This window comes from Lonchura striata, chromosome 14 (genome assembly GCF_050655825.1).
Source record: "Lonchura striata isolate lonStrDom1 chromosome 14, ASM5065582v1, whole genome shotgun sequence".
Classification (NCBI taxonomy): domain Eukaryota; kingdom Metazoa; phylum Chordata; class Aves; order Passeriformes; family Estrildidae; genus Lonchura; species Lonchura striata.
Window position 1 is genome coordinate 14,300,784 of NC_140716.1, and position 16,201 is coordinate 14,316,984.

Consider the following 16,201-nt stretch of genomic DNA (forward strand, 5'->3'; position numbering starts at 1 on the left):
CGAATTTGGAACGTGCGTGAGAGCAGAGCCTGGCCTCAATGAACACCACAGCCAAAAATAAAAGGTGGAGCAAGTCTCTTTCGGTGAGCACTAACCACTTCCAGACCGAGGAGCTTTCAGGAGGGAACCGTGCCCACTGAACAGAGCCAGCTTTGTAATCCCAGGCCCGGGGGAGCTCGCTGGAAAGCTCCGTGTGCAATTCACTCATGCTCGCAGCTGATCTTTTGGGACTACGCCGAGCCCAGTGTTGTTTTGGAGGTTCATATCTAAGAAACAGCCTCACGGAGTGGGGTTTGTGGGGCACTCAGCGTTATGGATTAGGTGCAACAAAACCAGCACTCTGACACCCTTCTGCTGGCTGCATTTCCACCTGGAACCTACTCCAGCCCTTCATCGAGATTCCTTGTGCTGCAGCCAAAACCAAAATGACTTCTGAGCTGGTTGCAAACCAGCTTCCCTCCTCTCGCAGCGCTCACTGCTACCGCCCACTGACCCCACGGCACTCCCGAGAGCGACGCTGTACCAGAGCTCTTGTACCTGCTGTGAAACACCCGAATCCTCCTCCTGCCTCACCCTGGGTCTGCTTTCACCGTTACCCATGGAATGTGCTCCTGCAGGGATCACAGGGGATCTGATCCAGACCCTCCCCTCTGTCCAGGCTCGTTTCAGTTATCCTGGGGTTGGCTCCAGGCAGCCCTGGCAGCGTCCTGCCCTGCATTTTAAATTCCTGACTGTGGAGAAGCTCAGGGAAGCACAGGGTGCCCTGCACAGCAGCCTCTGCGGTGCTCCCCCAGCTCCAGGGTGGCTGCTCCGTCTTCTCTGCGCTGGAAGAACCATGGGCTCAAATTTGCTTCGGGAGGAGCAGCAGACACATCTCCCGATCGCCCTGTAAGCCACGAACTGCTGTCACTTACTGCTGTCCACTGCCACCGGCTACAAGGGACGACACCTACTGCTGCCCTTTAACAGTGACCGAGGGGGACTGTCCCAGCCTGTTTGGCAAGAGGGCTTCTCTTCCTTCCTGCTTTGCTCTCAGCCGTCCGGGAGGCAGACAGAGCAGGGAGCACTCAAGTGCCGTGGGCAGATCTGTCTCCTGGTGGGACAGGGATGAGCCAGGAGGGGAAGCCCAGCTGTGGGGGCAGCGGGAGGGAAAGCTCCCAGCCTGCGGCAGCAGCATCGGCGGCAGGAGGCAGAGCAGAGCAGAGCAGGGTGGGCAGCCCAGGAAAAGAGCAGAGAACCATCGCTGCAGCTCTATGTTCGAATTTAAGAACCTTCTTCTACTCCAAAACTCAGTGAGGGGAAGGCATTACCCTCTTTGGTGGTAAAGCTCCTGCACCAAGCTCCAGTGCGCTCTTGCCTTATAAATGCGCATGTTTCTAGGATGCTGCTCCTTACTTGACTGTACCTCCCCATCAAACAGACACCACTTGGAAAAGCCATGCCCATCCAGGCTTCAGATATGCTGAATTTCCTATCAACACTCACAGGAGACTGGAGTGAAGCCTCCCCGAGGCTGCAGGGACTGCACCCCCAGCCCCTCCTCATTGGTTTCAGCTCTGCATTTCCCTTCTTTTCCTTGTGAAACATCTGCTCTTACCTAACACACCTGGGTATGGGATCTACATCGATCCCTTGGCACTGTGATCTCGCCACACTTCGGGCTGTACTTAAAAATTATTCCAGCATTTGCTTCCCATCCGTTGTTTTTTTCCACTCTTCCCCGGGAATGGGCACCCAAGCGAGCTGCACCTGGGCCACAGCAGCTCTGTGCTCCAAAGAGGACTCAGCTCATCCAAATCCGGAAGCGGTGCCGATGCCTTTAAAATGGAGGCTACTTAGAGGACTTAGTGAGACTGAGCAGTTATCTTAACCTCGGGCGTCAGGCTCCGCTGATCCTCGCGGCCACCAGCCAAGTGGAACCATCCTTCAATCCAAGCAGTTTTACCAGCTTTTATTAGAAACACCAGCACATTTCAAGTTTCCTCTTTTTGATCACAAATATAGTGTTTTTCCTCTTTTTAAGTACACAGCATGAGACACAGCATCAGGGCTTTCCATCTTTTTTTTTTTTTTTCTGTTTGTTTGTTTTACAGCAATTTCTTTTGGACAAGCTTTGGGTTTAGTGTTCACTGACCTCACCCCAGCCCCAAATTTTGACATCTTGAATTGCTGAAGACAATTGTGTGGGCAGATGAATCCGATGGTAGTGAAAAAGGTACAAGAGTTAAAAGTTTGCAAGTAAAAGTTGAAGCAGAGACCCTCTCCAGTTAAAAAGGATGAAGCGGCGCCGCAGCGCACGATTTTCACAGTACGGGGACAAAAGCTGAGATAAAGATTTGCTCTTTTCCCCCCGTTTTCCCCCACCAGTGTCCCGATAAAAACGTTAAGGCTGGAGGAAGCGCTGCCTGGATGTGAAAAGCCGCGCGTGCCCGGCGCCGCCAGGACAGCGCCCTGGGCTCGCTGCACAGCCCGGCCGGGCACACGGAGCCCTCGGGTTTGAGCCCACACCTACGCTGGGAAATCTTCCCTGGACTTTTTAACTCCGAGAAAGCAATTCACTGAGGGGAGGGAGGAGTGAGTATAACAGGGCATGGTGACAGGATATTAAAGGGAACATGTACATGATTTGTTATTTTTTATTCCACAGAAAACCCTCAAATCTAGACTCAGAGTTAACAGCAGAAAAATAGTGTTAAAGTCAATAGGTTCATATTTTACTGTAGACTAAATAAATTAGCCTAGAATTAACTCAATACTCTCTATTTTCCTTTCATTGGTGATCCTTCTCTAAATTAATGCAGTTTTTAAAAAGCAACGGCTATTAATAATTTATTCCAGTTTACCCTTATGGATGAACGCCTGCGAAGAGTCGATGTCTGGGAACCATTCCCCTCTCCTCTCCCTCCCCGAAAAGGAAACAATCGCTAAGGGTGTTGTAAAACAGACATGCTAGCTACAATATCCATGGATCGTGCCTCTCCTACCGCTGCCTCTGGCTGCTCCGGGTCATGAGTGAATCGTCATAGCTATGTCTTACAAAGAACATGATCAAAAAAATATATAAATAAATAAAAACCTTAAACATTCTTACATGGATTTTAAAGAACAGAATACATGTTAAAAACTTCAGTAATTTATATCAATTTTAAGCAATACTTTATATACAATGGAAAAAAGACATGCATAGTCCAAATACAATGTTGAAAACAGCATTTTCATAACAAAAAACCCAAACACTAAGTGTTAATACCATGTACATGGATTCAAGAAGGACCACCCTTTTTGTCTGTTGCACACAGTTTATTTAACAATATGATATTATAAGTAAGAAATGAGTTTTTTTTCTTTTTACCATTCTATACAGTGATTGAATCTTCTTGGATTTTCTTATTTATAGTAATTATAGCGCTTGCATGATTTACACTAGAATTGCTTTCCTCGTTTCAAGTTTCACACAGAAGAAAGAAAGAAAAGAATGTTTCTTCTCTATCCAGATCAGCACGGCCTAAGAGTGATCATCCCTATTTTCATCTAAGACCAGTTTTATCAGAGAAACAAAGCAACAATTTCTACATCTGCAAGACAAGGATTTTGGCGTTGGCCAATGTGTGCAAGAGTCAATTCCTATCTTCCCAGGGGTAATACTTCAAACGCCTGCAGAGTTCACTATAGAAAACAAAAATCTTCCCGCCATGTGTCAAAGTTACCGGGATACGCTATAATGTTGCATTATTTCAGGAAACAGTTTCTGAATATTATTTTTTTTCTTCTTTTAAACTCAAATGTTTAAAGTCTTGAAAATACAAATAAAAAATATGAATATAATGAACTTGTTTTCCCCGTTAAAAAAAAGGTATGAGTCAACAGCAACAAAAAAAATAAAAACCAAAAAAACCCACAAAAGAGACCAGATATTTTAACCGCCTGGCTTTAACAAAAAAATATATTCTTTGTATTGTTTTTTTTTTCTTTTTATTTTTAAACAGCAATTAATTCTTCCATCTGTAGGAAGCAGCAGTTCCATCTAGGATTCAAAACAACCCAGATGTCTGAATTTTTCAGTACAAAATATCCAAGAACACGAAAGGAAAGAAGAAACAAAAGTGATGCTCCCATAATGCTACAAACCCTCCACAAATTTCTCTAATGTGTCCCCGGTGGTGTCACCAACCAGAGACAATTCGTTAGACAACGCGCTGCGGTTGGGGGTGTTTAGTTGGGGAAGCATTGCACTCTGTTCTGGGTTGCCCAAGTGTCCCTGATCCATGGAGCTAGCCATAGTGACTGCGAGTCCTGGGTGGGGGGAACCAGTCTGGGGAGAGACGTGGTGCGGTGACGGTTGGGGCTGTATCCTGGGTGACGGGCTGGAATGTGGTGGCTGGGACTGGGGACGGGGAGACTGAACGGGCGCTGGGGACCGCACCTGGTTGCTGAGGGAGGTGGCGATCTGCTGGCCAGGGAGATGAGACGCCTGCGGTTGTCCTGAGAGCATGTGCTGCTGTGGGCTCATGGGGTTGGGCTGCCCGGGGGACCCTATCTGCTGCTTCATCTGCTGCTGCTGCAGGATGCGCTGCTGCAGGGCCTGCTGGATGTTGGGAGCGCCGTCCGCCCCCAGGCCGGGCTGGCCCATCTGGTTCAGCTGTCCCATCTGAGCCATCTGTCCCATGGAACTCCCCTGTATGGATAGGTGCTGCTGCATCCGCTGCTGCTGCATGGCTTGGGGGTAACCTCCCGGGCCTTGGGGCTGCTGGAACTGGTTGTGAGCTGCCATCCCTCCTGCCATGCCGGCCCCTCCCTGCTGCTGCTGCTGCTGCTGTTGCTGCAGGAGCTGCCTCCTCAGGATCTCGCGGTACTGCGGGCTCATGTTGGCCATGCTGGGGTTGTGGCTGGGGTTCATGATGTTGATCGCCTGTCCCTGGGGGTTCATAGCTCCGATCCCTTGCTGCTGCGGGGGGACGCTCGGTCTCTGCACTCCGGCTTGCATCGCGTTCATGTTCTGCAGTCCCGCCTGCGCGTGCATGCCTGGCTGTTGCATGCCGGTCTGCGGCTGCTGCATCCCGGGCTGGGGCTGTATCCCTGCTTGCGGCTGCATCCCAGGCTGGTTCGCCACGTATTTGGCTGTTCTTTGCTTTATAAAAGCTGCCATAAGCTGAGGGTTGGATTTAAGGATGTTAAGAACCTGCTGCTGCTGCTGCGGAGAACTCGGCGATTTCAAGGTCCTCAGCAAGTCCTGAAGTGCATTGGGGGTGATGCTCCGCGGCGGCTGCTGCACGCCCGGCATCCTGGGCCCGGCCACGGCTTGCGGCGTCGCCATCGGCATCACCGGTCTGGCCATTCCCGGCTGCATCGGCTGCTGCTGCGGCATCGGCGGCGACTGCCACTGCCCGGGCTGCATGTTGGACATCACGGGGCCGCTCACGGGGTTGGGCCGGGGTACATTCATGCTGACTTGCGGCATCTGGTTCACCGAGCCCACCGCGGGGTTCACGAGTCCCGGGCGGCCGGGAGGCAAACCATTGTTCATGTTGTTGACCCTGTAGAGCTGCTGCTGCTGCTGCTGCGCAGCCTCTCTCTCGATCTGCCGAGCCGCTTCCACGGCGGCCGGCGGCGGCTGAGCCGGAGGCGGCGGCGCGGAAACCGGGTTCGCGGGTTTTCCTGTCGAGACGGTGGTGGGGGGCTGGGTTCTGGACACGCTGGGAAAGCCGGCCGGTGACATACTTACAGGGGAGGGCTGGGGCTGGGGAGCAGGCTGCGGTGTCTGCGGTGTACTTGGCTGCTGCGTAGGGGTACCAGGCGTTGCTGAGGTAGGAGAAGGCAAACTTTGCTGAGGCACGTTTCGGGTGTTCATGGTAGCCATCCTTCTGCGCATGAGCTGAGCCTGCTGCAGGCGGTGCTGGATCTGCTGCTGTCGGAGCTTGTGTTTGATATTGAGACAGAATGGCACGGGGCATTTGTTCTCTTGGCAGTGTTTGGCATGGTAGCAGCAAAGAGCTATGAGCTGTTTGCACACCGGACAGCCGCCGTTGGTCTTGCGCTTGCAGCCCTTGGTGTGCTGGACAACCCGTTTCATCTTCTGGCAGGATGGCAGAGAGCAGTTTGCGTTGCGGCACTGGCAGGCGTGGACGAGGGACTGGATGCAGCGCTGGATGCTCAGCCGTCGCGACTCCTGGGGGCTCTTGGACTGCTGCTCTCCTTGGTTGTTGCTCTCATCATCCAGGCCCAGGCCCCACTTAACCATCTTGTGGTCATGGCTCTTAGTGTTGTAGCAGTTGATGCAGAGATCGTAGTCCTGCAAGAAAAGAAAACCCAGAGCTCAGGTGCTGACAAGGCACGAACCACAGGGTGCCAGGGGAGCAGCACCAGCCCCTGTGCAGGCTTGTGCTTGTGGTACAACCACACAGAGCACAAGCAGGATGACAGTCACACACTGTCAACAGCTGCCACTTCACCTCACACCTGTACTCAGCCAGGGAAGTGGCTACACAGCCTGTCCAGGCAGCCTGCAATCACAGCTCTTCGCTGTGGCAGGTAACAATGCAACTGGGGCCATCATTGTGTCATCTTGTTACATGAAAAAGTCTTGCAGAAATGTTATTCTTTTCAATTTTTCCCTTTTGATGACATTCACTGTTTATTTTTGTGATGCCTACTGGGGTGCCAACACCTCGAACTAGTAAGATAAATTTATGGTCACTCCTAAAAAGTAGGGTCTGACCTTCCATTTATCCTTAGTGTAATTACTGACTAATAATTACTACCCTTAAATATGTACTTTTAAAAATCTCTCAACAAGAGGAAGTTTCATGCACAGACAGTCACTTACCCCAAACCCCCCACCTTTTTGCTGCCCTGTCCCTTTTTTGGCTGGAGGAAAGGCACTCCCTTACACAGAGGTACCAGAGGCAGCCTAAAGGCCCTACCTCCTTCCACCACCTAATTCCCTGTGTGTGTCCAACCCATGTCCTGCAGCCTCGCCTCAAGAAGCTCTGCTCAGTGCTTTCCTCAAAGGGATTAATTAAGACTCTTCCCCCACAAGCCTGGCAATAACTTGTGGTGTAAAAACAAGGCTGCAGTTATTCAAATGCCTTTTGTTCAGCTACAGCCAGAGGTGAACACAAGTCCTCCAAAAAGCCTCAAGCACACCAGTACAGCCCCATGGATAACCTGTCTCTAAGACAGGTCCTGAAATTTGAGCAGTCTGGGCTAGTGGAAGGTGTCTCTGCCCATGGCAGAGGGGTGGAACAAGATCGTTTTTGAGGCCCCTTCCAACCTAAACCATTCTAAGATCCATAATTCTTTAAAATGAAATAAAGAACTTGTCTGTGCAGACAAGCAGTAGCATAATAAACAATGCAGCAGGAGTTGTTCTAGAGCATGGGTGCTTTCCATGTCAAGCAACTAAAGTCACTTATTCTGCAAGAAAAGGCACCCATTTCTTCTACCCTCTAAGGGGAGGTGAAGACTGTCACCTCCCCCTAAGGCTTCACAGCCCTTTACCAGGATGGGCTTAATTTGGAGGAGCTTTGGGCAATATTCAAAAAAACCCCATCAAACCCAGCTGTAGGACAAGAGAGGGCTGAGTTCTGAGGTGCCCCACATGTATGTCAGTCAGCATACATGACTGACAATGCATCTCTCACAGCCAGTGCAATGCCACCATCCCTCAGTCAGTGCAATGCCACCATCCCTCAGTCAGTGCAATGCCACCATCCCTCACAGACAGTGCAATGCCACCATCCCTCAGTCAGTGCAATGCCACCATCCCTCAGTCAGTGCAATGCCACCACCCCTCAGTCAGTGCAATGCCACCATCCCTCACAGACAGTGCAATGCCACCATCCCTCACAGACAGTGCAATGCCACCATCCCTCAGTCAGTGCAATGCCACCACCCCTCACAGACAGTGCAATGCCACCATCCCTCAGTCAGTGCAATGCCACCATCCCTCAGTCAGTGCAATGCCACCACCCCTCAGCCAGTGCAATGCCACCATCCCTCACAGACAGTGCAATGCCACCATCCCTCAGTCAGTGCAATGCCACCACCCCTCACAGACAGTGCAATGCCACCACCCCTCAGTCAGTGCAATGCCACCACCCCTCAGTCAGTGCAATGCCACCATCCCTCAGCCAGTGCAATGCCACCACCCCTCAGCCAGTGCAATGCCACCATCCCTCAGTCGGTGCAATGCCACCATCCCTCACAGACAGTGCAATGCCACCATCCCTCACAGACAGTGCAATGCCACCATCCCTCACAGACAGTGCAATGCCACCACCCCTCAGCCAGTGCAATGCCACCATCCCTCAGTCAGTGCAATGCCACCATCCCTCACAGACAGTGCAATGCCACCATCCCTCACAGACAGTGCAATGCCACCATCCCTCAGTCAGTGCAATGCCACCACCCCTCACAGACAGTGCAATGCCACCATCCCTCAGTCAGTGCAATGCCACCATCCCTCAGTCAGTGCAATGCCACCACCCCTCAGCCAGTGCAATGCCACCATCCCTCACAGACAGTGCAATGCCACCATCCCTCAGTCAGTGCAATGCCACCATCCCTCAGCCAGTGCAATGCCACCACCCCTCAGCCAGTGCAATGCCACCATCCCTCAGTCGGTGCAATGCCACCATCCCTCACAGACAGTGCAATGCCACCATCCCTCACAGACAGTGCAATGCCACCATCCCTCACAGACAGTGCAATGCCACCACCCCTCAGCCAGTGCAATGCCACCATCCCTCAGTCAGTGCAATGCCACCACCCCTCAGTCAGTGCAATGCCACCACCCCTGTCAGTGCAATGCCACCATCCCTCAGCCAGTGCAGTGCCACCGTCCCACACATACCTCGCAGACAGTGCAGTGCCACCTGGTCTCCACGTGGTGCTTGCACTCGTTGCAGGTGTAGACGAAGCGATCCTGGCCCTGGGTGTGCAGCTCCACCAGCATGCACAGCGTGGACCACTTGGAGCGGCGCAGGGAGGAGAACTCCCAGTGCTTATCCCTGGCCAAGGTGAGGAAGGCGTCTCGCCCGTCCATCAGGTCACAGCTCAGCAGAGGATCCGGGTCCACAATGGGGTGCAGAGTGTTAATCACAGGCCCGGCATGTAAATGAATCACAAAAAACACCTGCAGGGAAATGGGGAAGAAATAAACGGCAAAGAGGTCAGGTAATGTTACAGCAAGGAGCTGGGGTTCTCTGCAGTGAGATTACCTAATTAACTGAGTTTAGCCTAATCTCTTCCAATATGTTGTTATGCAACAGAAACATTCCTAGCCCAACCGCAGGGTTTATTCCTCCTGATTTTTCAGTTCTGAATATCGCTGTGCCTGCACTTACAGGAATAAACCCCTCTCTTCAGATTCCCACAGTACCTCTTTATGCTTCTCCATGGTGGCGTAGAGCTTCTGAGACAGGTCATTGGACACGTTTGGCATGCTGGGCTTCTTCTTGTTAGCTCTGCTGATGCTGCTCTTATTCTTGTTGGTTTTTTTGTTGTTCTTTTTCTTGGCATTCTTGCTGTCGCCCTGGCTCCCCTGCAATAAAGGCACAGGGAAGATGTTACACTTTGGAGAGCTCTCTCCCATTCACTGGGCTCACGGTGACACACTTCTGCTGTCAGGAATAGAACTTTGTTCCAATGCCTGCAAATCAGCCCTCCTATGTTAAATATACCCCATCTTCCAGGAAAAATCAAAAGCCAAACTGGCAGGAAAACAAATCCAAACACTGTTTAAAAATAAACCTTTAAAGTAAATTTTAAAAATTCCATTTTACACTGATTATTTTTCCTTCTCCATCATACTTCAGCTTCCACTGCTTTAGATCTTGCAGCTGATGATAAAATGACACACATAATATGGACCTAAAATTCCAAGAGTGCAGTACTTTGCTTTGCTGTGCATTTGGTGTGTCATATACTTGCTTGAGCTCTGATTTAATGCTTGTTTTTACTGAACAGATTTAGGGCTAGGACACAGATAAGAACATGCAGGATTTGAATCAAAACCAACAAAACACATTATTCTTCATCCTGCTGACTTCCAGCTGCGTGTGCAGCTCCCAAAAAAATAATCTCCAAAACCTCCACTTGTGCCCAAATTACAACACAGACCACAGTGGCCATACACTGAATGTTAGATGTAAGTAAAGAGAGTGAAAAATAGCAGATGATGCTATTTAGATGACTTGGGAAAACAGAAATAACTTTTAGAGTTCTCATGTCCTTAAAAAATCAAACCCCAAGACCTTGGCAGGGAGGGCTCAGAAAAAACCCCTCTCCAACTTCTAGAATTTTGGTCATCATAAAATTAAAAATAAGCTACTGAAATACTTGGATATATATAAATATAAATATATACACATACACAAGCAAGTTCCATGAACAGTATGTACAAGCAAACACAGCGTTTGTCCACAGGCATATTTATTCCAGGAAAACAAAAATATTCCAACTGCAGAAAGCAATTCTATTTATAGACTGCTGCCATCCTTCCATTCCATTAATTAGGCTTGGACAGGAATTCCCTGTCCACTCCTGGGTTCTCTCTAACTAATTTTGTGGATTTTCTGACCAAACCTGTTTGGAAATTAAAATGAGGCTATTTTATGGGAAACCAGACAGAGCTCTAAATGACTTGCAGGGACTGAGAAGTGACCTGCTTTATGTTCCCACCTTGACTGCCCCCAAGTTTCCTTCCAGTGATGGAACTGGAGCCTGCCCTCCTTTGCCTCCACGTCCTAAAGCCCCAACTGAGATCTTAAAGTTTAAACACCAAAAGGAGAACAGACTAAAACTTATCAAACAAGCCAAGTCTAAGTTTTCTTTCTACTCCACCTTTAGCAAGTTTATATTTGGCAAACTGTACAAAGTATTCCAAGCTGTTTTAAGAAGTTGTAGGGTTGTGTTTGTACCATTTCATTCTGACATTCAGCCAGATCAGCCAGAGATGCTGATGGAGCCAGTTCCTGGGGGAGCCTCACCCCTTCAGAACCTTTGCCAAGAATTCTGAATATTTGCCACCTCTTTACTCTCCCTTTGATACCTGCAGCACATGTTCACTTGCAGGAAGCTTTCTCTTCACATACACAACATTTAGGACAAAGAATTTAAGACAGATTCTGTGCCACTTCAGTCACAAGATCCATGTGGTGCTTGTACCCATGGAGATCCCCATAGCTGGGCAGTTTTCTCCATGAAGTGACCCAGTTTAAGTGTCTGCATGGGGGAAGCTGTCATACTTTTAAATTTTCTCCTTTTCCTGAGTCAAGAGGCAAAGACTCCACTGTGCCATGCTTGGATGACACCTCAGACACCTGGGTGCAGGTTGTGTCCCCTGCTGCTGCCCCAGGCATTAAGGGGAGCACAGGGATGTTTCCATCCAAGGCTGCATCGTCTCTTTTTAGGCCACAACCTGTCTGAGCTCACAGTGAATTGTTCTGGGCTTTTTCAAACACCTTTTTCCCCCTCTTAGATACAGAGTAAATGTTCACATCACTGTTTTTTCCCTGATTTACTGGAAGTGATCCTGTTAGCAACAGAGGGCTGCTGCCTAATTCCAAGCCTTGCCTTCCACTTATTTTTATACAGCAGTGCTTGCTGAACTATCTCAACATTCAAAGTCACATTCAGAAGAAACAAAGTGGAAGCTGTTAAACTTTGTGGTTCCATTAAAACAGGGCCACAAACTGAATTAATTTTGACAAGCTGCTACGGTTTAACAGAGGGAACCTTCTGACATCACAAAATTGATGGATTAAGGTCCACCCCTCCACATCCATCCCATGTAACACAGACTGAAGGCAGTCACAGCATCTAAGCTTCAAGGGGGCCTTCCCCAGGTAAAGCTTTTGGTTCTACTTCAATCTCTTAGACTTCAGATTTTCCTACAACATTTATTTTCAAAATGTCTTGCTGCAAATCTCAAGTGAAAGGGACAGTATAAAAGTGCTGAGACCATTTGGTTGCAGATAAAATCAAGATGGAAATAAAAATGAATGATGACATTCTGTCCAGGGCCCTGGAAAACTTTGTTGGTTTTTTTGTGGGTTTTTTTGGCTTGGTTGGTTTTTATAGACAAAGAGAAAATGTTGGTGAAGGAACAGCACCATCAGGATCAACTTTTCCCACCAACGCAAAGCCTGCAATAAACACTTTCAAATTTCAGCCCTTTACTGTTGCAAATGACTACAAGTACCTGTGCTTAAATAACAGCCACATTTCATTCAGCTTTGAAAAATCCAGCACCTTTCAAATCACAAATGCTGGAGGTGCTTTGCAAAGGTGTGAATCAAAAGCTCAGCCAAATGACTGCAAGCAAATGTAGCGTGGCAAAAGCAGCTTAACACATTTCTTTGAGAAGAGAGGTGCTGAACTGACATAAGTGACTTCTGAGCATGTTAAAAACACCCAAACCAAGCCATCAGTAGATTTGTTAACCAAGAAGAAAAACAGAAATGCAGTTAAAGGGACCCCCGATTTCATGTCTGTTGTAAAGGATCTTTTCTAGTTTATCTGATGTGACGTCTCTACATTAAAGCATTAATTACCAGCTTTGTAAGCTAAGGGAGAATATGGCACATAAAGCTAACCCACCTCTGTTGTTTCACTAGCTGCAGTGCTCTCTTCCTTCTTCCTCTCCTCCTCCTCCTGCTCCAGCTCCTTAATGCTTTCCTCTAGCACATTAGGCCAGAAATCACCTTCAAAGTAAGGCAGCTCCTTGGCACTGGTCAGCCTGTCCTCAGTCGCTTGTTTGAAGATGTCCTGTTGAACACATCACAGCACAGCAGGAATAAATAAATGAAGATCACTTAGCAGAGAGAGAGGAGAACCACACAGCCCAGAGTATCTGGGCCTCACCCACAGCCAGGAGCTGCTCCTGCCAGGGGCTCCTTTTCTGGGACAGCTCCAGACACAGCCTGGCAATCCTGGCACAGCCCCACTCCCTGTTCCATTTGAGGATCAGTGCTGAGGTTTTCCTGACCCCATCATCCATCACTTCATGCTCCTGACATGGTGGGAGATACCAAGATACCCCTGGAAAATGCAACTGACCCCTCCCTGGTTTTTTATCAGGAGGCCCAGATTTCCCAGCTCTTTGCCACCTGATGACAAGGCTTGTTAGAGGCTGTTCCTACTCCACACATTTAGGAACTGTCACTTGCCATCAAAACATCCATTTTTTTCCAGCACTGTCATTACCATTAAGGAATTCTTGTACACTTTAGCATGAAATGAGTAGCAAGTACTCCCTTTGCCACCTTCTACTTATTTCCTTGGGTACATGTATGATATTCTGCAGTTATGAAAATCATTCTTGTCATAAGGAGCTCTTTTATTTCACACTAGTGGGGTCCACCATTTCATGCGCTCCTCCAGAATCACCAGAAAGAAACAGCTTCCATAAACCTTGACAAACTCCTTACTTCCTTGCCTATAAAATCCAGTGAAAGAAAAATACACTAAGGCAGGTTCTTGCAGATTTCCCTTCAGGCAGACATCAAACCTAAGGAATTCTCAGCCTGAAAGGCAGAACCTCAAGAAAAATCTAAGAAAATGAAGACACTGGTTGAAAATAAACTCCTTGCCCAACATTACTCCACTTTTCAGGTGTTATGAAACAACAGTAGCTCCCTTCAAATGAGAACACTATAAAATTGAATCAGAAATTAAACAGTAACAAACCTTGTAGTCGTGAATGATTCTCTCAGCAAATGCCTTGTCCAGCATCTTCTTATACCATTCTTGCAAGCGTTTGGGTTTGGGTATTTTCTGGTCAGGTGGGTGGCAATGAAAAATGTAATCATCTCCTTCACTGGGGGGACAGGCCCAGATGTGCCCTGTCACATACCTGTGTCACACACAACAAACAACATCTGTGACTCCCACCAGAAAACTTACTCAAACCTAGTTATAAATTCAGACCTCTGGCTTTATTTTGTAAATTTTTAAGACTTTTTTCTTTGTAGCAAAGATGCTGAGGCAATAACCCGTATTTTGACAAGGGATAAGGTCAGGAATATAATAATGAAGCTTGAACATCAAGTGAACCTCTGACCAAATGAATGATGAGTTTAGGAATCCCAACAATAAAAACCACCTTAGTGACAAAAACCCAGTTTTTCTCTCCACTATGGAAGAGACTCTTGCTCCACAGATCTCAGAGAGGTAAGACGGTGTTGGAACTCAAAATATCCCTCAGACATTTTTGGAGGTTCCAGGCCCTGGTCAGAAGCATTTGAGACCCTGGCAGGCAGCTGGAAACAGCTGTGATTTTGGGTTTGAACCATGGAATGAGTTACTAACTTTGCAGGTAGAACAAGAAGTCACAAAAGTTTAGATGTTATAGTAGAAGTAGTTACAAAGTAGAGGGAAGAATTTTTTAGTATTGTAGAAGGGGGTTTTAACACCTGTCCAGGGGGGGTTTTACTTTGTACATGGGGGTCAGAGGTTTTAAGATGGAGGAATGGAGGCCAGTCCTGTTCTTCCTCTTCCTTCTTCCTTGCCTCCATGTTCTTGATGATGCTGGCACTTATGGATTGGTTTAGAGTAGAAAAGCACCATTTAATATAGGTAATAGGCACTGGGGAAAAACTGTACCCATGTAACACGTAATGTCCCATGTAAAAGAGAGCAGCAGCCCTGGGCAGAGAGGGAGAAGAAGAAGACAGCAGACAGAGAGGATGTCAGGGTGTGTGTGTGCCTCTGCCTGAGCTGCTGAGCAAACTGCTGTAGCCAGAGAAGAAAATCTTTTAGATAACTTGCAATAAACTGCCTTGAGACCGAACAAGAGGCTGCAAAGTTTTCTTTGGAAGCTCGGGTTGGAGGAGAGACTTTTCCACCACACGGAGCCCCTGAACCAGGCTGGGGGTTCCGACAAGAAGGAAACAGAGACCACCCCAAGTGAAAAACCACTCAAGCCCCAGATTTCCTTCCTTGCCAAGCTCTCACTCACCCCAGTTTCTTCACATACTCCAGGTAGCCGATGAGGATCTCGTGGTACACGGCGGTGCGGAGGCAGCGGGGCCGGAAGAAGTGAATACTGTCAAGGTAGGAGATGTACACACGCCTGCAGGGACAGAGGGACACACTCAGGGCTGCTCTGCCTACTGACAGCTGACTTCTGCACTAGGCAAACATGCAGAAAGACAAATAAATGCTGCTGATGTTTTAATGCATATTCAAGCATCTTAACGTGGTGTAAACAGTCCTCAAAGCAAAAGAAGGGCTGTATTTCTTTAGACAGCAAGAATATACATTGAGAGGCAAAATAAAAAGCAGAATCCAAAAAATGTAATGTTTTTGTTTGTTATAACTGTAGGCTTTGTAATTTTTTTGGATTTATTGTTTTGGTGGATATAGGAGGTTGTGTGAGTTGATAATTAGGATAAGTATTTATCCTAATAAATGACTTTTTTGGATATTTGTCTGTCCCTTCAAAGTCATCTGCAGTCCTACAGCAGGACAGATTTGTGGGCCAGAACTGAAATGCACGTCCCAAATGTCTGTGTGTGCAGTGTCTGTGCAGGGGTCTGGGAGGATGCCCAAGGAGGGTACCTGGTGTTGGGAGGGGGGCAATCCGAGCCGTACTCCTGCACGTGCATCCCAAAGAAACACACGTCCACCCCGTCGATCTCCTCAAACGCAAACAGAGCTTTGGTACGGTAAGGGAAGGATTCTGACATCTCACCAGAGTCCACAAATCTGCAGGAAAGGGCAGCAGGAGGAAAAAAAACCCAAAAAAAGCCAATTATTAAAGTAGTGTCTACCAGAATGAGGGGATTATTGTCAATCTTATTTTTAACTCCTTAGGAGCGTTTTTAGGCAGGAGTTAAATGGGGTCAGATCAGAGCTAGACAGGAACAGGGAGTCCTGTTCCTGTAAATTCATGGAAAGACTGTTTCCATATAGGACACAGGGCTGAACAGGCCAGCATTGAGTACATGAATATCCTCAGAGACCACAAGCCTTTAAATAGGCTACAGAGCAGAAAATGTGATGCATTAGTATGAAGTGACGTCACATAAACACAGTTTTTATGAATTTAACCCAGAATACTTCACAGACTAAATCTTTTAAGCTTTTAATTTTTAATGAAACAAATTAAAAATTACTCCTGAAAGCTGAAGTGTTTCTAAAAACACAACAAAATGAAGGAAGAGTAAGTAACAAAATCTCAGCAACTGCTCCAAACTAA

At 47.9% G+C, this 16,201-nt stretch overlaps 1 protein-coding gene across 13 annotated transcripts in view; it reads right to left on the reverse strand.

The window, feature by feature from the left end:
* Positions 1–1,936: 1,936 nt before the first annotated feature.
* CREBBP (CREB binding lysine acetyltransferase) overlaps positions 1,937–16,201 on the reverse strand; it is a 95,477-nt gene continuing 81,212 nt past the window's right edge. For all 13 annotated transcript variants that reach the window (XM_085592463.1, XM_085592467.1, XM_085592466.1 and 10 more), the window contains 7 exons: positions 15,562–15,708; positions 14,960–15,073; positions 13,690–13,855; positions 12,601–12,768; positions 9,380–9,541; positions 8,852–9,133; positions 1,937–6,289 (listed from right to left, as the gene is read on the reverse strand). In XM_085592463.1, the coding sequence (XP_085448589.1) occupies positions 4,121–6,289; positions 8,852–9,133; positions 9,380–9,541; positions 12,601–12,768; positions 13,690–13,855; positions 14,960–15,073; positions 15,562–15,708 (3,208 nt within the window). In that variant the 3' untranslated portion in view covers positions 1,937–4,120. The remainder of the gene's footprint in view (positions 6,290–8,851; positions 9,134–9,379; positions 9,542–12,600; positions 12,769–13,689; positions 13,856–14,959; positions 15,074–15,561; positions 15,709–16,201) is intronic.